The 21379-nt window shown below is 44.5% G+C and overlaps 1 protein-coding gene across 1 annotated transcript in view; it reads left to right on the top strand.

The window, feature by feature from the left end:
* Positions 1–594: 594 nt before the first annotated feature.
* Positions 595–21379, top strand: part of xkr7 (XK, Kell blood group complex subunit-related family, member 7) — a 65031-nt gene continuing 44246 nt past the window's right edge. The window contains exon 1 of the mRNA XM_036533801.1: positions 595–1145. Coding sequence (XP_036389694.1) covers positions 595–1145 — 551 coding nt within the window. The remainder of the gene's footprint in view (positions 1146–21379) is intronic.

Genomic DNA, 21379 nt, shown 5'->3' with positions numbered 1-21379 from the left:
CCAGTAACTGCAGAGAAAACTTATTAAATTAGTTATTAATTATTAAGATGAAAGAGTCTTAAGAATGCATGGGTTCATATGAGCGCAGGAACAAGAAGTGTCCCTCGACAGCAGGAGAATAATTAGAGTTCTTTCTGCATCAGGAAATAGATCAAATTTTTCTCTAATCAATTTTCTTTCCGGTGTATCTTTATGCCAATGAACCTCCACCCCTTCCCATGACAACCAGGCCAGGACTGCGAGCCAGCGGAGATTTGCAGCTCCACCAACATGCCATGGGAAGGAATGGCACTCACTCCACATCCGGAAGTTCTTCAACCAAACAGATAAATATTATATCCAAAAGGATTCTGAATAAACACATTCAAAAGTAGGTTTCACGAATAAAATCGAAAAATCGAACCATCAAAAAAACATTAACCCCTATTTGCCCCGAGGACCTCCCCTCCCCTCATATGTTCTCTCTCTCCCTCTCTCTCTCTCTCTCTCTCCCTTTCTCTCGCTCTCTCACTCTCTCTCACTCACACACACACATCACCCCCTCCCCCTACTCTCCCTCGCTCTCCCTTTCCTACTCTCTTTTCTACAACAAACATGGCCGCTAAATCGGATGGAGCAGCCGTGTCTGTGCAGAATGAAAACCCACCTCGTTGTCTGGCAAACCCTGAACAGCGCCCACTTCAAAATCGCAATGCCGGAAAGCGCTACTCGCTGCTGGACTGCTGCTGGGTGCTGTGCGCCCTCTTGGTCTTCTTCTCAGACGGGGCCACCGACCTGTGGCTGGCCGCGGACTACTACCTAAGGCGGGACTACTGGTGGTTCGGGCTGACGCTGGTCTTCGTGGTGGTTCCCTCCGTTGTGGTTCAGGTGTTGAGTTTCAGGTGGTTTGTGTACGATTACTCGGATATCAACGGCAGCAGCAGCGGAGCCGCCGCTGTCAGCGCGGCAGCGGCGGCTGCAGCGGCGGCGGGTGAAGATTGCAATTTCAGCACCAAGGGCAGCGAACAGCGGGGCGCTGGCAGCGCTACTGGGGCCAGAGTAGTGCCTGCGACGGGCACTAGGAGCGGTACCCGGAGGTGCTGCAGAATCTGCATGTGGCTCTTTCAGTCCATCATTCACATACTGCAACTGGGACAAGTCTGGAGGTAAGACCGCGAACTCTGTACAGTTTATGCTTTACATATAAAAATGAAACACGTGCACCTAAGCTCACAGATAAAACGAAAAGACAGTACCATGTTATAAATGCTGATATTTTTATGTCTGCACGGTGTGAATAGTTAAGACATCACAGCATGGTATGTTGTAATACCAACGTACCAACGAATTTGAATGACTTCAGCAGGGTCTTCCCAATATTTTAACAGTGGCACTTGTTCGGGAGCACAGGCAACTGCAAAGATTTGTGGGCTTTTTCTATCACAGTATTCTCTATGCTGTTTTATGCCTCAGTTGAAACAGATGGACCTCTGATACAAGAATTCGCCTGTGTGGCAATTGACAGATACTGTACTTGTATATGTGCCAAAAAGCGGTCGGTCCGGTGCTCCCCGTCCGATAAACAGTTTCCTGTTTAGAGTGTGTTGAAAAGGATATTATCGACGGCTGTTAAGACTTCTGCTCTGAGAGCGTGGCAAGCACTGTACATATCCGAAGTGTTGAATTCCGCTCCGAAAACGTGGGAGTGAAGTTTTTATCTTCATTTAGTCTCACAGGAGCCTGTGTGACGAAACCTACATTCTAGGGTTTTTCGCGACGGGTAAAGAGTTCATTGATAAAATTATTAACTGACCCACCCCCCTCGAGCGGACATTCCTGTGATGGTATTTGTCCACGGTTTCCAACTGAGTTATAAATATTTAATGCTGAATATACTAAGCCAGTAAGGAACTCCCATATTTCCTGTGGTCTCGCTTGTTCATCTTTGCTAAGTATAGGAAGTCGGTGGATGGTCGTTTAACGAGCTTGTAGTTCAATAGTCTCCAGGAGAGAGTCGTCATTCTCACCCGGCGGCAACTGCATTGCATTTTACATATAATAAATAATCACAAATCCGTTTATCGGCAGTGGACAAGGAGTCTAGTCATGTGTGGACGGAAAGTAGCAATGTCTTTTTCTGTGGTATGTCCGTTGTAATGCACTGGTCAAATCACAGGACTGAAAGAATATTACCTCCTTGTATTATGACTGAATAGGAAGGACAGCATTACGCTCCATAATATAAATCACAGTCTAGAAAACGTCTTGATGTTGGCGATCTTTGGATGTCTGTGGGTTGAGGTTTACTTTAAGAAGCCATCCATAGGATGCTTGGATGCCTCTGGTGAATGCCTTCTTAATGCAATAATTTAAAAAAGGACCTGCCTGGTTTCTACCCAGATAGATGGTGTCATATTTTCATTCTCTGCATTGGTATGGCCACTGGGTCTCTGGACTATTTAGTAAATACAGCAGCTAGTTTTACTTGTATTATTATTTACCTTATTTTTCTACGTTTGTGTATTTTAGTCCTTGTTGCTTTTTCAATCATTTATAGTGAGGCCTTAGAGAATCTGCTCCTCAGCATTTATGTGAGGGGCTAGGATGTTTCCTGCCAACTTGTCATTTAATGCTTCTCAGTGACTTTTCTCTTCAGTGGACGCAGTGCTTCCTCTCAGAATCAACAAGGATGGTTTCCCTGTTTCCAAGTTTATTATTTCTCTCTTTCTTTTTCATGCCATGGCTGCATTGGCAGTGTTGTATTTTAACACACCTATGTGTGTGTGTGTGTGTGTGTGTGTGTGTGTGTGTGTGTGTGTGTGTGTGTGTGTGATGTAACCTTTTTGATGTGCCATTTAAGATAATATTTTTCTGAAAAAAAGCACAACATTGTTATTACAACAATGAGAGGCAAGACAAAGTGAGGGAGGTATGGGGAATTTTAGCAATTCTAATCAAAACAATAGGGAGCACAATGCTATTGAAGTATTCCCAGTTTCATTAGGTTAAACAGTCCCAGTCTCACTTCTCAGTGCTTAAGTAGGCTAAAAAAAACACAGTTAGAGTCTAAAACACAAGACAGATTACAGTGAGGCACAGCAGGAGATGTGTGTTCACAATGAGCGGAACAACCTGCCAGGTCCCATTACGAGCATCACACACACACACACACACACACACACACACACACACACACACAAATCCTGTCCACTCCAAATGAAAAACCATGAAAATGTTACTCCTCCCTACCCAGTGCAATTCTTGATGCAAAGGCAGTTGATCAAAAAGGGAGCCAGAATCTTGACCAGCATCAGTGCTATAGTAAAGAGTGATGCCCTGTGTAAGGCTGCATTCTGTTTACATCCCTAAGGCAGGGCAGTACGTCTCTGCATGGGGAAGCAGACCAACAGCTCCTGCAAGTGAATGCCAAGCAAATGTCCCATACCACTTTCCCGTGGATTTTATGATCTGTGGGTTTTTTCTCTCTCAGTCTCACACCTTGGATTTATGTTAATGCCCTGGCCCCTGGGGGATGCGGTGGCATGTCAGAATACTCAGTAAAACCACACACAGACAGACGAATGAGGGCTCGGCAGCTTCTGAGCATCTGTCAGAGTGCGTACAGAGGAGGGAAGAACACATCCAGCCATTGCAGAAGAGTAAAACGTTTTAAAGGAAATATATTTTTCCGTTCCGCTTCTGCCTTGCTGTAGCTAGCAACATTTCTGGTAGCAGCTCGTCAACAGCTGGTGGAACGTAGTGTTTGTTGCTTTGGAACAGACAGAACAAGGTGACAGATACGACGCCCAGGAGTGTTTCCATTGCATACCTGTACGCTAAGGCTGCCAGTAAGTTGCACCTGCCTCTCATGGGGGAAATTTTTTACGGTCTGCCCTTCAGCAAGAAAACTGGGTGTCCTGGGGGATTCATAAAAAGATAAATAAAGGAATATTCTGAGGGCTAATTTCACACTCCGCACCATGTGTTGCTAATAAGGGCGATCACCATGGCATTTCTCAGGAATGAATGCTGAGACGCACAACGCCTTCTGTGTGAAACCAGACCCTTCTGCTGTCCAGCAGACGACTAAGCCCAAGACAGACAGTTCACAACACAGATTGTCACTCACGACAGATACACTTAATTCCAAGAATGCCAGCTTAGCATTGCCACAGCGCTGCGCGACTTCCCGGTGTTCTGAATTCTGCAGTCGAGGCCAGCAAAGCCAATGCTAATTCCTGGGCATGTGGCTTGACCGCTCATCAAGGCGACCGCCACCTTTTGCCGAATGCTTTGCTTTGTTTTTCCTCACAACCATTTTAGCTAGCCTTTGACAAACGCAGCCCTCCCTCCTTAGAGCTGTGTTTCGCCACATCTGACCCAGTTTCATTGCGTTTCGTTTTCCAAAAAGAAACAAAGATGCTAGGCATCAGAGAGTGTAGTTTTACGGTTTCCAGCAGCCAGTTCAGGACAAGGAGCCCCCTGAGATTTTGCAGAACATCTCCCAATGACGCAGAGCCTGAGGGGGGTAACGCTGCACAGCAATGGGTGTAAATATGGTTATCATGAATCCCTCCTGGCCTCCACGGAGGGAAGGGAAAGAATGACAATACGCAGTGTCCTACGTAACTGGAGGTACAGGCAACAGTGGAATGCATCCTGGCCTTGTTTTTAATTTCAGATATTTCCTCTCATTTAAGAAATAGCTCTGTCCTAAAGCCAGACTTATGCTCTCTCTCTCTCTCTCTCTCTTTCTTTCTCTCTGTCTCTCTCTCTTTCTCTCTCTTTCCAAATAGAAGTGCCTGAGGTTTTCATTTCAGGTTCCACTTGGTTTTTCATTCGTGTTTTTCAATGCTTTACTTCCAAGCGGAGCTCTAAATCGTTAATAACGGTTGTTTATTGGTCGACAGACCCTGCAGCCTCCCCGCCTGCCAGTTGGCAAATCAGAGCGTCGAGAATCTGTAATGGGTGGACATTTGCTGAGGGGATTTTGTAAAGTATATTTGTTTTCTGATTTGCTTGTTTATCAGCTTTTCTTTTGAAGGAGGTTTTTGTAGAATTAAATTATGGGGATGTACGCCTTGGCAGCCGGACACCATGCAACCCAGTGTCCCAGTGGTTCAAATGGACTCAGACGTATACAGATGAAAGCAGCAGTGGGGTTTCAGTCTTCCTGTAACTGGCCTCTGAACCTGAGGGGGCTTTTTCTATAGCAGGGAGGAAAGGTGATTTGTCTCAGCCATCCCACGAAAGGCCCAGCTGTGTTAATGGCTGACAGAACAGGGTAGGAGTAAAATCTGTAGGTGGCCCAGGATCAAGGCCTCTGCTAGGCAAATTAACAGCATAAAAGCTGAATCGATCATCATCAAAGGCAATTTGTGATTACTGTGATGAAAAATTACATGTGCTGTTTCGCCGTCAAACAGGAGAGTCAAGGCCTGTTTTGTCTCACCAAAATAGGGCCTCTGATTGCTGCTGTAATGGAAACGTATTGCGAATTACACCCATTGTTGCTCTTTGACCTCTGTGTCTGTAGCTGTGGGGTAGAGGCTTTTTAATTCTCCCTAGTAGGAGTCATGTGACAACTCTGCCGCCTTGCTACAATAGAGGAAACCTATTTCAGTCCCGGGCAGGAAAAAAAAAGACAAATGGAGCCTTCCTCTGGCTGGGATTCATGTGCCTTTGACCGGCAAATCAGGGAAAGGTCTGTGTGTATATGCGTAAGCAAGCTGCATAGAGGCCACACTCATTTTTATTCACAAAAAAACTATACCTTGGCCTTGGCCTCCCCTGTGGTGAGATTGGCTTTGGTTGCTCCCTTTCTGCTGCATGGCTGTAAACAGCTGGAGATAGTACTGTGGGGGATACAGGTTGATTATGTTTTCTGACAGTGTTACAGCAGACCTGAAAAGCATGTCTATTCGTTCTTCAGTTTTTTTTTCTTTTGGAGAAGTAGGGCAACTCATCCTTTTGATGATACATGACAGTTTTCATCTTTGTTGTGAGCACAATGGCAATAAATATAGTGTCTGCTGCTCAAGACAGTGTTTTGGTATTGAGAGTAGGAAGATGTGTCAAAAAAATATTTTACAGAAATATTGCTTCCGTTATTAATAAGTGATTCCCCCTCCTAGAGAATGTGCTTTCACCTCGCAGGATAAAAAAAAAAATAAAGCAGGGGAAATTAAAAACGAATAACGTCCCGGGACGTGTAACCCATCTGGAACTCGGTTCAATGCACTGTCATATTTAATTCAGTACTCTTTCATTGCGGTTTTGTTTTCAGACTGGCCTGGGAAAAAAAGTGATGAATTCTCTGAGACTGGTGAATTTAGCGTGTAGTCTGTCAGCAAATTGATTGGCTTACATCATTATACAAAACAAATTATAAAGTTTTACTGTGATATACTCTGCAGAAGTAAGGGATGGTACCCACACACTGGTATGAAGAACACAGAAGCGACTGCACAAGGTAATAGCTTATGCTTCACAATGTAACCACGTTGTGTCTTTATAGAACAAGCATTTTATTAGATGTACTTTGTACTTGTTTTTGTAATTCACTCTGGATGACAGCATCTGCCAAATAACAAAATGTAAATGTAAGTCTAAAGAGAACCACCTCAGGTCCAAGCAGGCTGCAGCCTTGGAGGATTGGATTAACCCTCCAATCAGCAGCTTGTTGACACCTGCAGTAGAAGAATTTGTTTTCGCCTCCAAACATTGATATAAACGAAGTAATTATGACTTGAAGAAGAAGAATGAAAACTGGAACTCTTTCCCTGGTTAAAAAAAGAAACTTGAGTGATATGATCCAGCTAATAACTTGACATTAAGTGATTAAGTCCTGATTTGACACTATAGCGGGAAAATCCCTGCTGCCCTGATGCTTCCGTTTCTCAGACTATCTCACTGGTATCCACCAATTCCCCTGCCCCTTTGTTTTCCTCAGAGAAGACAGTGAGCTAGTCCCATCTGGTGCTTGCAGTAAAAGCCCAGCTTGCACGGACCCTGAAGCAGGGAGGCCCTGTCACAAACGCTCACTCTCTCCGATGGCTCGGACGTTCGTCATTCTCCATCCATGCATCGCTCTGACAGCAGCCTGCACTGGTCACTTCCAGCCACAAAAAGAGGCCTATCCCCTCCTCCACCTCCTCTGCCTCCTCCTCTCTCCTTTCGCCTTTGCTCTACACTGCGCACCCCTGCTCCCCACACACTTGCCTCTCTGCTTCTCTCTCCCTTCCTCCTCCCCTCTGCCCTTCGCTCCCATCACGTCTCAAAGGAGTGAGCAGCTTGTTGTGATCCAGGTGTCACTTTAAGCCCAGACTCCAATTTCATCCTCGGTGATCATGTTTAATGTTATTTTGTCATGACACTTCTGACAGTGAAGCCATGCACAGCGCCATAGCCCCAGTATCAGCATTGCTTGTAATAAATGTTCTAAGCAGCCACGCACAGGCACATACACAGATACACACACAGGTGAGTGCAACCACACACACACATATATACACACTCACACACCTAAACCAGTAAAGCACGGTGATGGAGTACTTCATCCAGTACAAAGTCTCTTTCTCCTTTCTCCTTCCCTCTTTATCCCTCTCCTCTCCACGCTTCTTCTAAATGCGGGAAAATGAGACGGCCTCTTTCACTCTGTCTGAGACAAAAGGCAGATTATCCAAATCCACTTCATTTAGTGGAGCGATTGTTGAGGCAGGAAACTCGGGCAACATATTACACACACTGAATGGCAGCTCACCCGCTGCAACCCTGCCTGATTCCCAATAGTCCTCCGAATTTGCCTGCCGAGGGAGAGACACCAGCCCAGGCCCTGGTCCCAAACTCGCAGTGGGGCCTGTCTTCGTAGGTATTGCTGCAGTCCCACACGGACTGGGTGAGGGGTCTCTGAAGTAATTTTCCATGAAGGATTTTCAGATACCCTTTGAATAAAAGCTAACTGATGATGGCATGAGCCATCTTGAATAAATTGTACATTACTGCGTACTCCTTTGATAGAGACTCCATTAAAAATGCTGCGCTTATGTGGAATGTGGAATGCTGCCACGTTTTTGTGTTTCCTTTTTCTCTCAACCATGAGGCAAAAAAGGCGACAGAACAAGAAAACCGCTTCAGTTATTTGCCAACATTGCCACTGAAAGGCTTAATTAGCCAGGAACAGATAACTTACAGAGGTGCAACAATGAAGCCCAAAACGCTTTAGTGTTAAAGACAGGCCATTATCACCTGCATTCGAATTGACCGTCACCCAGCGGTTTCCTCATTATTGTAATTTATAATAATGGCCCATTCTCTTTGTGCTCCACTGAATATGAATTTTGGAACCTGTGGTAGAAGTGAATGTGGCTTTCGGACGGGCATAATGACGGGGAACAGTGAAAGTGTCACTTAGAGTCAGGCCGGAATACACTGACAGCCAAACCACGGGATTACAGAGGGGCTCAGTAGTGAAAAAAGGCTCCCCAAATACTGTATTGATTCAAATATTCCATTCAGCAGGGTTCGAAGGGGCTCTGAAAGGCTTGCAGACACAGTATGGCTGGATCTTGTGTTGCAGCTATAGAAGTGTTAGTTCTCACATTTGATGTGTTTCTGGTGAGAAAAAAAGAGAATAAAACGTGATGCAGGAATCAGAGGTTTAATTGTGCCTTGTAAGTAAGCTGATTACATAGGGGAGAGAGAGAGGGAGAAACCAAGAGAGGCAGAGTGAAACAACAAAAAAGGAAAGAAAATGGATTATCCTCACTTATTCCTAATAAAATTTTTGCTGAAAGGAAGACGCTTAAGTTATTACTTTCTCTTTCTCATGTTTACTGCTGTAGTGGAAATGCAAAAACATGTTTTATGTATAAATGTATATATGTGTGTGTGTGTGTGTGTGTGTGTGTGTGTGTGTGTGTGTGTGTGTGTGTGTGTGTGTGTGTGTGTGTGCCTGCACGGGCATGCACATTTGTGTGTCTATGCATTTAGAACATGTGTTTTCACTCTGGGTGCTCCAGAGAATCAACCATATTCCCAAGTGTTCTCAGCCCCGTAGCATTTGCTGTGGAAGCACTTTTTGAAGCAAAATAAAAACAACAAAGACATTGAAGCACATTGAAGCATCTGCCTTTTTTATAGTGTCACAGTGCTGCCACTCTGATTGAGTGTGACGTGCTTAGGTTAGGCTGAAGATGCTCTGTCTCTTTCATTTTCGGAAACCACAGAACTGCAACTCAAAGGGCTGAAAAACATCCTATTGACTGATTGACATCCCTATTCTCCATTGCCCTTTGATGAACTTCTTTTTTTCTTTTTAACACAAGACTGGGGAGAGTGAACTGACACTAAGTTGGTGTGTGTTTGATTGGAATTACATAAATGCTATTATGGCCTTGGCTAGACAAGGCTCTTGCAAGCTGGTTAAGGGCTTACCTGTGTGTTTCCTGTACAGCTGTGTTTAAGGATGTGGAAGTGTCAGTGTTAAACTTTACATGAGGCAAATCTGCACCATCAGGTCTGCCTCTGACGGATCTGAAGTCTCTGTACTCGGTATGCATGGTGGATGTCGGAGGCAATCGATGATGAGGTAGTGGGGGCAGAGACACAGACAACAGGGATTAGGGTGGGATATTTGATGGAAAACAATAAACCCTTGGGTACACAAGAGAGATGTGCCAACATTCCAATTTTTGCACCTCCTTCTGGACTGGAGGATATAGTTATGGGGGATCGTGTCTTTTCGCAGTGCTTCGCACTGTTACGCCTCCCTGCCCACTGTCTGCTGCCCGCTGCCCAATGTGTGTTGTGGTCACACCCCTGCTTTAGTGCCCCCCAGTGAGCAGGAGGACACCAGTAGGCAGGACTGTGTCTCGGCGTGCTGCCCCATTCTGCTCTGCCTCCCTCCCCACCGTCCTCACCCCACCACCCTGCCTAGGAGCTGCGCTGACGAGTCAAATAAATTAATAACTCTCTCTAAATGCCATTTACTCTCCTCAGCTGCAAGTAATAACTACTGGTGCATACCAGCCCCTGCGCAATGAGAAGCGCTCTTCTCTGGGTGAGAGCATCATTTCTTTCCAGAGCTTTAGCATGAAAATAATTGCCTACAGTATGTTTCAGCCATAAGTGTAGGCTGTTGTGCTGGGGGAGAGGCATTGTTTTAAAAAGCCAAAGGGAGAAATTGTGCTCATGCACATATTGTGAATGCCAGGGAATGCATCTGTCATGGCACTTTTGAATACCCTTTCGATGTAGGAAAACAATAGACCATGCTTTTTTCGTACAGTGGTGCCTTACATAAGACAGAGATGATCATTACTGAAGGTGAGCCAGGAAAGGCTCACTACAAATGGGAAAAATGGGATTTAGAAAAAAAACAATGAGCATTAGAAAGTAAGGTGGAATAAGAGGAATTGGGATAAGGTTAGGGGTCACAAAGTTGTGGGGTGGATATCAATTTCTGGTGTAGGTAGGGGTGAATCCAAAATATCTGGTTCCATAGGCTCTTTTAGGCAGAGCCCTGCCTCACACCATCCCCTCCGTGTGACATTAGTGTAACACGCATTCCATGTCTCAGTGGATCTGAGATCCAGCAAGCTGGATGCCTGGGGCAACGCTGTTCCAAATGGCGGCGCTAGAATGAGGGAGAGCAGTTCAAGGGCGAGTATGAACTGAAGGGAGCCTGAGTCACTCTTGGAGTTGTCAAGGCAAGGAAGGATACCACACACCATGACTATCTTGTGTAATCAGTTGAATGGAAGCATAGTTGGTAGGCAGTCAGTGAGTTTGATAACAGTAGTCTTATTTAGTTAATGATGTCGGTGGCCTGGTTTCTTGCAGGCTGTCATAGCTGTGATCTGCTGGTGTCTTAATGGAGTTTGGGTGACTGAGGGTAAACTGGGAAGACAGCTCTCCCTGCGTTAGTTATTATGACCTTGTTCAGTGCTGTAACCCTGTTTCCCAATTCTCTCTGCTCTACCCTCCGATACTACTCTGTGTAGCATGATGGGGGCAAAAGTGGGGGTATATCTTTTACTGCAAGCAAGCAAACATGAACCCTAAGGGACCCAACAAAACATGTTGGGTTTGCTCAAGTTTGGGCCCATCATTACACAATAGCATTCAGATGTGGGTTGGGTTGGGCTTAATGTTTCTGGATGTCAGGTTTTGAATGCAGTGCTGTCTAAAATTTTGGTGCGAAAATCTCATTTGGAATGAATAACCTATACAGAAAAGGAACTGACATTTTTAAGGCTACTGAACATATCAAGCTTGAATGGATTTATTATTTAATTTATTTACTTATTTAGATGGAAAAACCAACAAGTTTTCACAAAAAGGACTGTTTTGTCAAACTGTTGAGCTGAATTTTCTCATTTTTCAAATTTTTTTACTTGCACAGACTTTATTCACCACAAAATGCACTGTTTCCCCAACAAGGATGGACTGCATTGTGTTCATTTGTTAAGCTGCTGATCATTACATACTGTGGGATTTATTTAGTTTTTGTACAGACTTTATACAGCACCTATTCACTGGGTTTTACTGAAAAGGAGAAGGTTTGGTAAGAAAATTTTGATATATGTAAGCTCCCGAACATGATTTTGATTTGATTTCATTATTACCAGTTGCTGGGTTGGTAATTAGGAATGTTTTCACACAAGCAAACCCATCTGCTCCCTCATTAGGTTGGGTTAGGGCTGGGTCAGGTAACAGATAAAGTTATAATCTTTGGGCCAGGTCCAGTTCGGGTATTAAAGTGCACAAGTCATGTCAGGCTCTGGTTTCAGTTTCAGGTCTGTGCAGACCTTTACTCTAGTTAGCTCTCCCACTAAGCTGATCCTCTTTTTTGTACGTTATGCGCTCCTGGATAACTAAAGGTGCTGTAGGTTGGGTTTTGCCATCACCTGGTGAAGGTCCAGTCCATGCGGCGGCTGCAGTCATTGACAGGAGTGCCTTCTTTCGGACCTCGCTCCCTTGAAAAGATTTCCCTGTTCTTTAGTAAGGCACTTCCACTTCATTAGCACAGTGCCCCTTCGCTTCCTTCAAAAAGATTATAGCAGCGTAATCAAAGGTTCTGGAACCTGCAGAGGGACATCCTAAACTAGTGGAACGGCTTTGATTCAAGCTTGTGACCCCCCCCCCCCCTCAATTGCCATCGCTGCAGGCCGATGGTTTATACAAGTGGGAACGGCTTTTGAGAGCAGGTCAGCCAAGCCAATTAACTTCCTCTCACAAGTGACCACAAGCACTCAAACACCCCCTGGGGTTCTCACATCTCTCATGTACTTCTGCGACTGTGTTACTCTTAAACATGGGTGTGAAATTCCATCATTGAACCCCCGTCGTGGGGCACTCCTCAAGCTCCTGAAGGGCTCATAAGTACGTCAATGAAAAGTGACCAGCCCACATTCCCAGCTACAGCAAGTGTTCAATTTTATCAATTCATAAGCCATGAACAAATCTTTGTCTTTAATTATCCTATATGCTTAATGATGTAAGCCTTAATAAAGTCTTCTCTGAGTAGATTTGCTCAGTAAGTGCTGCCAAATGGTCGAAATGCCTATTCTTGGAAATGATTAGGTATTTGAAGCGAAATGCACTGTGGAAGGTTCAGCCAGTCAATTTCACATTCCAGGAAAGCAGACATGAAAACTCATTAGAAATGAGCAAAAAGAGGGGAACTATTAAACTCCATCTAGTTCATAGAGCACATTGTAAGTTGTAAGCCTGGGGCTGCTCATAATTGCGCTTACATCTCATACACTACCCTGTTGGGAAGCCTTACCTGTGTTCAATTCCCAACACCAACACACAAAATTCTCCCAGTGTAACAGCAATCCAGACCTCTTCGTTTTCTCATTCTAGTTCAGATTGACATTCACTTATTACAAGCAAAAATCCTTTTTGTTTCGTTCTCTTTTATAAGAGGAACGGTTTGGAGTGAATTAATGATAATATATCCTCTGGCATTCTTGCAGGGGAAGTGTGTGCCAATTTTTTTAACATCGGTGAGGAACTACATGACATCTTTTTGTATCATTAAAGCTTTATTACGGCAGAAGAGGAGCCGCGTTTATTCGTTCCTTGTCATTGGGAGATGTAGGATAGGATGGTTTATTGAACCTTAAAGTCTTGTTCTTAAATAGCCCAGTGCACTCTTGCAGAAACTCATCTTGTCAAAACCGGAACAGCACGGGGTCCTCCGCACTGCAGGAGAAGGCAATAAAAAAATCGCGCCAACAAACAGCGGGACGGAACCCTGCGTTTTCTAAGCGGGCTGCAGCGTGCATGCAAAACCGCTCCTCCGTGACACTCCGGGCGAGGAGAGAGACGAGAGCGCGGCGGAAAGAGCGACTGTCATCAGTCTGATCCCGCGCGCGCTGAAGCGGTCGGCAGGGCGATTAGGGCTGATGCGTAACCTTCCCTCAACATTGCTGTGACATTGTAGCAACGTTTTAAAAAATACGAGGCCGTTATGGGAGCGTTATGCTTCAGCTGCTCTGCACCATGGGATCCTCCTTCTCTTTGTTTGCATGGCATTGCCGGGTGCAGAAGCGCTGACTCTGAAATGCCCCACATACAGCAGAGGGACTGGCACCAATGTGCCGGCGAAGGCAACTGGTCTGGCTCCACTTCAAAGCTGGTGCTCACTGGCACAGTTAAGTGACCCCGGAAATTGGCGATAGTGAAATGTGTTTAAAATTCTCTCTCTCTCTCTCTCTCTCTCTCTCTCTCTGTCTCCCTCCCTCTCTCACTCTCAGGCGGGAAACAGGAAAGCCTCAATAACAATGTGATCTAAACAGAATTTATGGTACCTCCAGTGTGGTGCTGACAGTCAAGCACAGGCTTGTTCTTGCAGAAAACCTCAATAGTGTTTTAACATGCCCCACAAAAAAGGATTCCTTTGTAAAGGCAAAGTCATTTTCTCTGTATTTTTGCCTTGTTAATCACATTATTTTATTTCACAGCATAAATACAGAATCATTTCTAAGATGACTGATCGGCTATCCTAAAATGCATTTTGCAATCCTCCTGGTTTATCTTGGCAGGTGCTCTAACTCTTGGCAGCCACATTTCCAACAACATAAATGAGCTACAGGATTCTGTGGTCCTGTCCAGTAGTACTGGGGCTGGACCATCTTTAGTAATGCTGTGATATTGAGATGCAAATAAATGGTTCCAGTTCCACTTGAAATGTGATTTAACAGAAGTACAATGTCCTTGATCAGTTCTTCCACAGCTGTCTTGGTACAAACAGTTTTGCAACATCCAAATGTTACTACTCAGTAGGATTATAGTTCTCTCCAGGAACTGGGGGCGGAGTAGGGCTGTGGTTTTCTGTGGAGGCCTTAAGCTACTGTAACCTTTCCAAATCAGAACCATATTTCTCTGTTACTCTGTGACTGGGGAGGGGGAGGGCTAATTAAGAGGGGTGGGAGTTCCTCAGGGGTAATGTATGGTGGTAATGCACTGCCCTCTCACCCCCGTCTGGGAAGAGGGAGTAATTTTGTAATTATTGGGGCGTGGCATCCCTGAGGACTAATGAGGAATTGAGAGGAAGGGCTTGCCTTGTTTGTGTGTATGTGTGTGTGCGTGTGTGCGTGTGTGTGTGTGTGTGTGTGTGTGTGTGTGTGTGTTTGAGTGTTTGGGGGAGAGAGAGAGAGAGAGGGAGAGAGAGAAAGAGAGAGTAACTGCTGTCCAAATGGAAGCATGAATGTGTGCAGACCTAAATATAGAAGCCACACTTATAATATCAGCAGTAGGGCCAATGCCTGGGTGTGTCTCAATCAAACAGACACAAGGAATGGGAGGGGGTAAGAAATGGAGCTAATGAAGGCTCCATACTTGTCAATATGTCAACACATTTCAGCTATTAGGTTTTTGGCTATTAAGCAGCCTTGGATTAAACAGGCTTGGAAATGGAAGTGTACCTTACTGGCTGACAGATTGATTGACTGACCAATGAAGAGCAACTTGCTCCTGCAGTAACCACATTTAGCACTAGAGAGCAAAATGTTAGCAAGGAGAAGCAGCCAATAGGAATAAGTGCCGGTTCAGTTCTTACTATTAATGAACAATGTAACTGCTGTGATATGGCTAAATTAGGTAATACTATCACTATGCAAACATCACTTGTCATCTGTGATGTTTGCATAGTGAGAGTGGCATAGTGTCATCTAAATATGAATGCTGAATGTTGAAAATTGCAACAAAAAAGACAACTCAAGATGAAAGCACAGTTAAGCCAGAACTGCTTAGCGTGTATAGTTCCCCATAGAAAAAAAACGGTGTCATTCTAATGGCTGTTCACACCATACTTGCCTATTTACTTTAAGTACAGCTATATTCTATATTTTTCATATTGCTATGCTGGGTTTCTTTAATGTGGTATATTGCAGTACGGGTTGTATCATGGCCCTTGGGCCATATTTAGACAATCCTGCCATGGATACAAAGGCGTAATCGGTGCCACTGGGACCACGTCTCACTGCCATCCACCACCCCGATCTACTGTCGTTGCCATTCTGTATGCATAGAGTCATCTGGTGGGCTCTTAAGAGTTTCTGCCCTATGTCCTCAATTTCTTTAGAAAATTTTCTTTTATCTCCCATGGGAATGCAAAGGGTCTCCCTCACAGGGGCAGATGAAACAGACCATTCTGAAAGAGAGCAACAGTGTGGTTAGTTGTGTTCATGCGCATGAGCGTACGAACGTGCATGCGTGCATGCATGAGTGCGTGAGCTTGCAGCTTCAGTGCTGCCATGTGTTAAAGGCACTGCAGTTTTTCATTGTGTGGTCCAGATTCACTCTAACAGTGAATTTACACAAATGTTGCATTTTTCATGTACTTGTACATGGGCTTTGCTCAAGTGTTCTGCAATGGCTAAAATTAAACACAGGCCCAATTCATATACTGTATGTAATCAAAAAACTTGCTTGAATTTGCTTGAAAGTGTGATGGACAAAGCATCCAGTTAGACTGACTGGGTTTGTGTGTATGTGTGTGTGCCCACCCATTTGTGCATTTGTGTGTGTACTTCAGTGGGTGTGAATATGCGTGCATGTGTGTGTGTGTGTGTGTGTGTTTATGAGTGTGTGCATATTTGTTTTGCGTGTGTGTGTGTGTGTGTGTGTGTGTGTGTGTTTATGAGTGTGTGCATATTTGTTTTGCGTGTGTGTGTGTGTGTTTATGAGTGTGTGCGTATTTGTGTTGCATATGTGTGTGTGTGTGTGTGTGTGTGTGTGTGTGTGAGAGAGAGAGACTGTGTAAACTAATGTGTAAGCACCACAGGAGCTCTCTGCTGCCTCTTTGCTGTCCTGCATTAAGGGCAGTATGGTGGACAGCAGATGGGCAGCAGGCAGAGCTGAGACATACATAATTAATCAGTAAATGTATTAGAGGAGGGGCAGCGGGCAGTGGAAATATTACAGATGGCACATGAAACCGATAATGTGCTGCCCCCTGGGAGGCTGTCGAGGGCTTCGATCTGCTCCTGCCTTTTATTTGGACTAAACGAGGAAATCTGGTGTAGCTTCTCCTTTCCTTCTTCTGTGGCTGCTCTTGTGAGAGTGTGCGTGCCAGCGTATGTCAGTCCGTGTGTGTGCATGTGTGGGTGTGTGTGTGTTTGTGCGTGTATGCATGCGTGCACGTTCACTACCATAGACAAGGAGGTCCCCATAGTCACAGCTTTCCACATAAGGTTGTTCTCAGGAAACCAATTAGAGTGTTGTACCAGTCATTTCCTGATCTGCCTTGCAAAGGCCAGCTACAGTATTTTGCATTTCTCCCCATGAGCATAATATTAATTTCAAGCTCAAATCAGGTACACACGCTAAATGATGGTAAAACGTTGCGAATAGCCTTGGCTGCAAGGGCTGCGGCTGCATGCTGAGAGCTGTCGACACCGGAGTAGGGGCTGCTGACCGTGAGAGAGCACAGTAGTATTTCACACGCAAAGAAGCAGAACTGATCCTGACAGCTGAGTGACGTTTGGCGCCAGTGTACATTCTGGGGAGAGGACCCGCAGCGCTAGAGCTAAGTGTTGTAAATGCGAGTGTAGATGTTTTCAACGGAGCGAGAGGAATAAAGTGGATTGAGTTGGATTTTCTTTCTCTTGAACGGGATGGACTCGCACAGCCGGTGTTGTCAAAGTGTCCCTCCAGTCCTGATGTGCAGTGTACCCCATCTGCTGGATGTCTGAAAGCAGGCTTAAGAAAAAGGGGATGCTGTAACCCCTTACTGCGAAACAGGAGATTTCCCATATGGCCAGATTGGCAAAAATCTATTGCACCTGAGGTGGCCCCTATTCAATTTTTAAGATCTGAGACAGCATAAAAACATAAAAAATTTGAAGTCTTTGTTTCCATTTTTTTGCCTATCTATTTCGTTGTACTTTATGGCAGAGAAGACTTTTGTGACCAAGGGAAATTAAATCAATTCATGGTTTCAGCATTTGATTGGTATCACACATTCTAACCTTATTTGATTTCTGCACATTTGTGAAATTTCATATTCCATACCAATAATCCCTGAATTATATCAGCCTGTATGTCCTTTAGTTAATTTCTTTTTTTCCTCAGAGGGGTCCTGGTTTCTGATAGCAGGGGTCCCTCTGAGAATGAGGTACTCTGCAGAACAGACTGCTTGTGGTTAAGACGGGATGGCGGTTGTTTTCCTCTGTTTATTTTCGCCTTTTCAAGGCAGCCTGGGAGAATTCAATTACAGTCTCAGGTCTGGTTTATTTTGGAGAACAATGGGATACATTCAATGGATTTCCAAGGCCCTGTGAGAACTCTCCAGTGCCTGATGTACAGAACAACCCTGTGTTGCGTTTTTTTTTTTACTGTTACGCTGAAATGAAATTGCCCTGTGCATGTGCGCTGCACTGTGTGGGACCGGTGGAATCAGAATGTACAAAAACCTGTTCTGTCTCTGCTCTGTTGCGAGACCTGTAGTCAAGCTGTCAGTCAAGCGAACTGGCAGAAATTCAAGAGGCTGTCAGTGGTAGCTCTCGTGGCGCTCGTCCCCATCTTCTCAGTGCAAGTTATCAACGGAAATTAAATGTTATTTATGTAGAAAGTTATATTAACAAAAAAACACCTACACAGACTTTACACGGAGAGAGTATCAGCCTACCGGCTCAACAAATTGAAACTCGAAATTCGCTCTGTCCTCTCTCATTTGTTTATGTTGAGCCGCTCGTCTGGTTCTAGTCGCTAAACTCGAAGTCTGTTTCAACATTACCCAAGACGCAGCACACATGGCACCGAGATCTGGCAGCGTTTTCCTGCTCCGTGAGAGAAGACAGAAGCACGCCAGTCTCAGACTGCTCTCAGATCCCTGCAGACGACTGGAGCCTTTTTCTTGATGAGATACATTTATTCTCATTTGTTACTCTCCAGCACCCAGAAGCATCAAACATCTTCAGCTGGGTGGCGCAGTGGAAGGTTTTGACAGCAAGATAGAAATCTATCTCCCAATTAATTCCCCATGCGTTTTTTTTTTTTTTTTTTGGCTGTTGTTGTTGTTGTTGCTATTAATTGGAGAAAGTGTATCTGTTAAAATAAAAGGAGAGAGGTGCAGAGATGGATGTGAATGTGGGGAAGGTTTTCAAACGCGCAAAGAGCAGCTGTACAGTGGGCCACCAGCTGGGGGTCAATTTGAGGTCATGTGTGCAGCTTTGGGTTTGTGTGCTTAATGAGCAAAACATTTTTTAAAAAGTTGGGGCGAAAGAGCAAAATAAAGAAAGGACCAGATCTGACAGAACATACAAAACTTCCTCATAAAACTGAGAAGAAGATAAGAAGGGAGAAGAACATAATTGCAATGCCTAGCAGTGTGTCCCCACTCCACCCTCCTAATACATGGGGGAAAAAACCCTCTTTGAGTGTTCCATTCCTTATTTGCCAAGGTATGGGTGAGAGTGCGTCCAGAGCTAGGGGGAGACATGAACTCCTGAGACTGTAGTAATCAGAGCACTGCCTGAGGTGAAGGAATTAAACAGGTATTAGCCAGAAAATCCAACACAGAGTTTTTTTCTCCTGCCTGTTCTCTACAGTGTTATTAAATTAAGGTCTTTGGAATTCTTATATCTGTAGAAACAATGAACCATGTATAACACTCATGAGAATCATTCAAAAAAAGAATAATTTATTGCCAATCACATAATAATATCACACATAATGATAGGAATTTTGTTTCAAATGCACATATATGAACAGCATGTGTATGTACTATATAATACAGCAGAAAGTATATAGTATAAATAGTATATACAGTATGTATGTCGTAAATACATGCCATTTTTGCCATTCAATGCACATATAGGTGTCACATTTTTTAGACCTGTGGTGAATGCTTAAATACAAATCGCTGTTTTGTGATGTCTGTGGAATTGTTTCCATGGTTGCCTCTGTGGAATCTTCTTGTCCCAGAGGGCCGCATGCCAAATCACTGATGCCTTCCATCCAGAAAACCCCTAAAAGCTTTTTCACGTAACATGGGCTCGGATTAGGGCTGGGAAAGCTGATCCTAGATCGATTTCTGGGGCCAGATACCAGCGGCCGACTACAGCTGCTCGCCCGTTACAGCAAAGAGGAGAGATGGGTTTTTAATCAGAACACCCCAGAGGAGGGACAAAGGCCTGTGAGCCTCAGTCAGCAGCTCTGGTGAGAGCCCCAGCTCTCCAGCAGTCTGTGTACCAGGCAGATTAGTCATCTAATAAATATTTGACTTTTTGGTGGCATGGGGTGTTAGACTTGGCTCAGAGGCTGCAGGTCCCCACAGCTTCTCTTCCCCAGCACAGAATGCAAGCACTGTACCTACAATCCAGGGGCAAGATCCCCGGTGAAATCAGATGACAAGCCTCTGTGACCCCCCGACACACAGGGAGAGGACAACAGGCACACTCTAGAATGCTGGACGGCCGACCCAATGTGTTTCCTGCGGGAACCAGAACTGTTTATGCCGTTTATGAATATTCATATCCATGCCTCATTCCTGACATTGTCTGCATGTATATGTGTAGTGTACCGCATATGTACTTACAGAGGGGCAGAGAGAGTATTTTCATAAACAGTTCACTAGCATTTCTGAGCATATACAGTGATTCTTAGCAATCTGACTGAAACACTCAAGCCTGGAAATGTTAATGAAATCATTAAATGGGAGTCAGGCATTTAAGAAGAATGGAGACTGACATATGGGGGGGGGGCATTTCTCTCTTTTTAGTTATGCGCTCCAAGAGTTTTATAATTGGCATTTTGAAAGTCTTTTGGGTCGGTTGGTTTGTTTGTGCATTTCTTTTAATGAGGGGATTCAATGTGGTGGATACAAAGAAGGGAAGAATCAGACAAAGTTGGCAACGATTGAAAATCTAATCTCATACACGTAGCTACCACATCTTTGAATCTTTGAATTACACAAAATGTAATTTCGCAATGCTTGTCACAGAAATAAGGGATTTAATCAAGGATTTAATCAGGGCTTTTGCACGAGCGATGTAGGTCTTGTTCCCCTTTCCTGAGTGTTTCTGTTTGATTATGGATTCTTAATAACTACACCCCATTTATCTGGGAAGTGTGCCAAAAAACACAAAGATTCATTTAATATGTGGCTTTGTGGATGTGAAAGCTCACACAAAACCTCATTAGCCAAGATAAGTGTGATTTATTAAAAAACTATGTAGAGATATCTTCTTCCTTGCTTTTGGAGCAGGTTGGGGGCTGCTCTAATTTTGTGCGTGCTGCCCAGATGGGCAGTATCCAAGAAACTGTTAATCAAGCGGGTCTCACAGCACAGAGTTCTGCTCATACCGCGACCGGCGCTGCCATTGGCTCTTATCTGATGTTCTGCTCAAGGAGACTACGTGAGCGAGTGCGTGCGGGGCTGAGATTGAGCAGCTCCTCTAAGCCGTTGCAAACTGGGTTTACCCACGCGGTTTTATCGCTGCACTCTTACAATTGAGCCCTCAGGCCCAGATTAAGACGGAACTTTTGTCTGCCTGCTAATTGCAAATTATGACCCCCTCTGTTGCTCTTGGCAGAGTTCCTCTGGGATGAGAGCAGGAGCCCTTGGACAAGCACAGAAAAAATCAACTGCATTTTCAAAAAATGTCATCATTGAGTTTGTTAGTCATACCGTACGTGTTAGCTGCTGAGCAGGTTAGTGCAGGATTCACACTGATGCCACTGTCTTTCATTGTAGTATTTTCTGCAGGCTCTAATTCATATATTCTCTAAAGTGCAGCTACAGAAAACTTTGTTGTGAAGATCTGCACAGAAGAAAAGCCTTGTTATGCCTCATAAATAAAATATAATTTAACTGAGCCCCACTCTCTAGTAGCATCCAAATATAGCTTTGGTGTCAGTACCACTTTGTGTTAAGTATGCTAAC

This window comes from Megalops cyprinoides, chromosome 7, assembly GCF_013368585.1.
Source record: "Megalops cyprinoides isolate fMegCyp1 chromosome 7, fMegCyp1.pri, whole genome shotgun sequence".
Lineage (NCBI taxonomy): Eukaryota > Metazoa > Chordata > Actinopteri > Elopiformes > Megalopidae > Megalops > Megalops cyprinoides.
The sequence above is the reverse complement of the archived record's forward strand: the minus strand, read 5'-3'. Positions and strand labels throughout refer to the sequence as shown.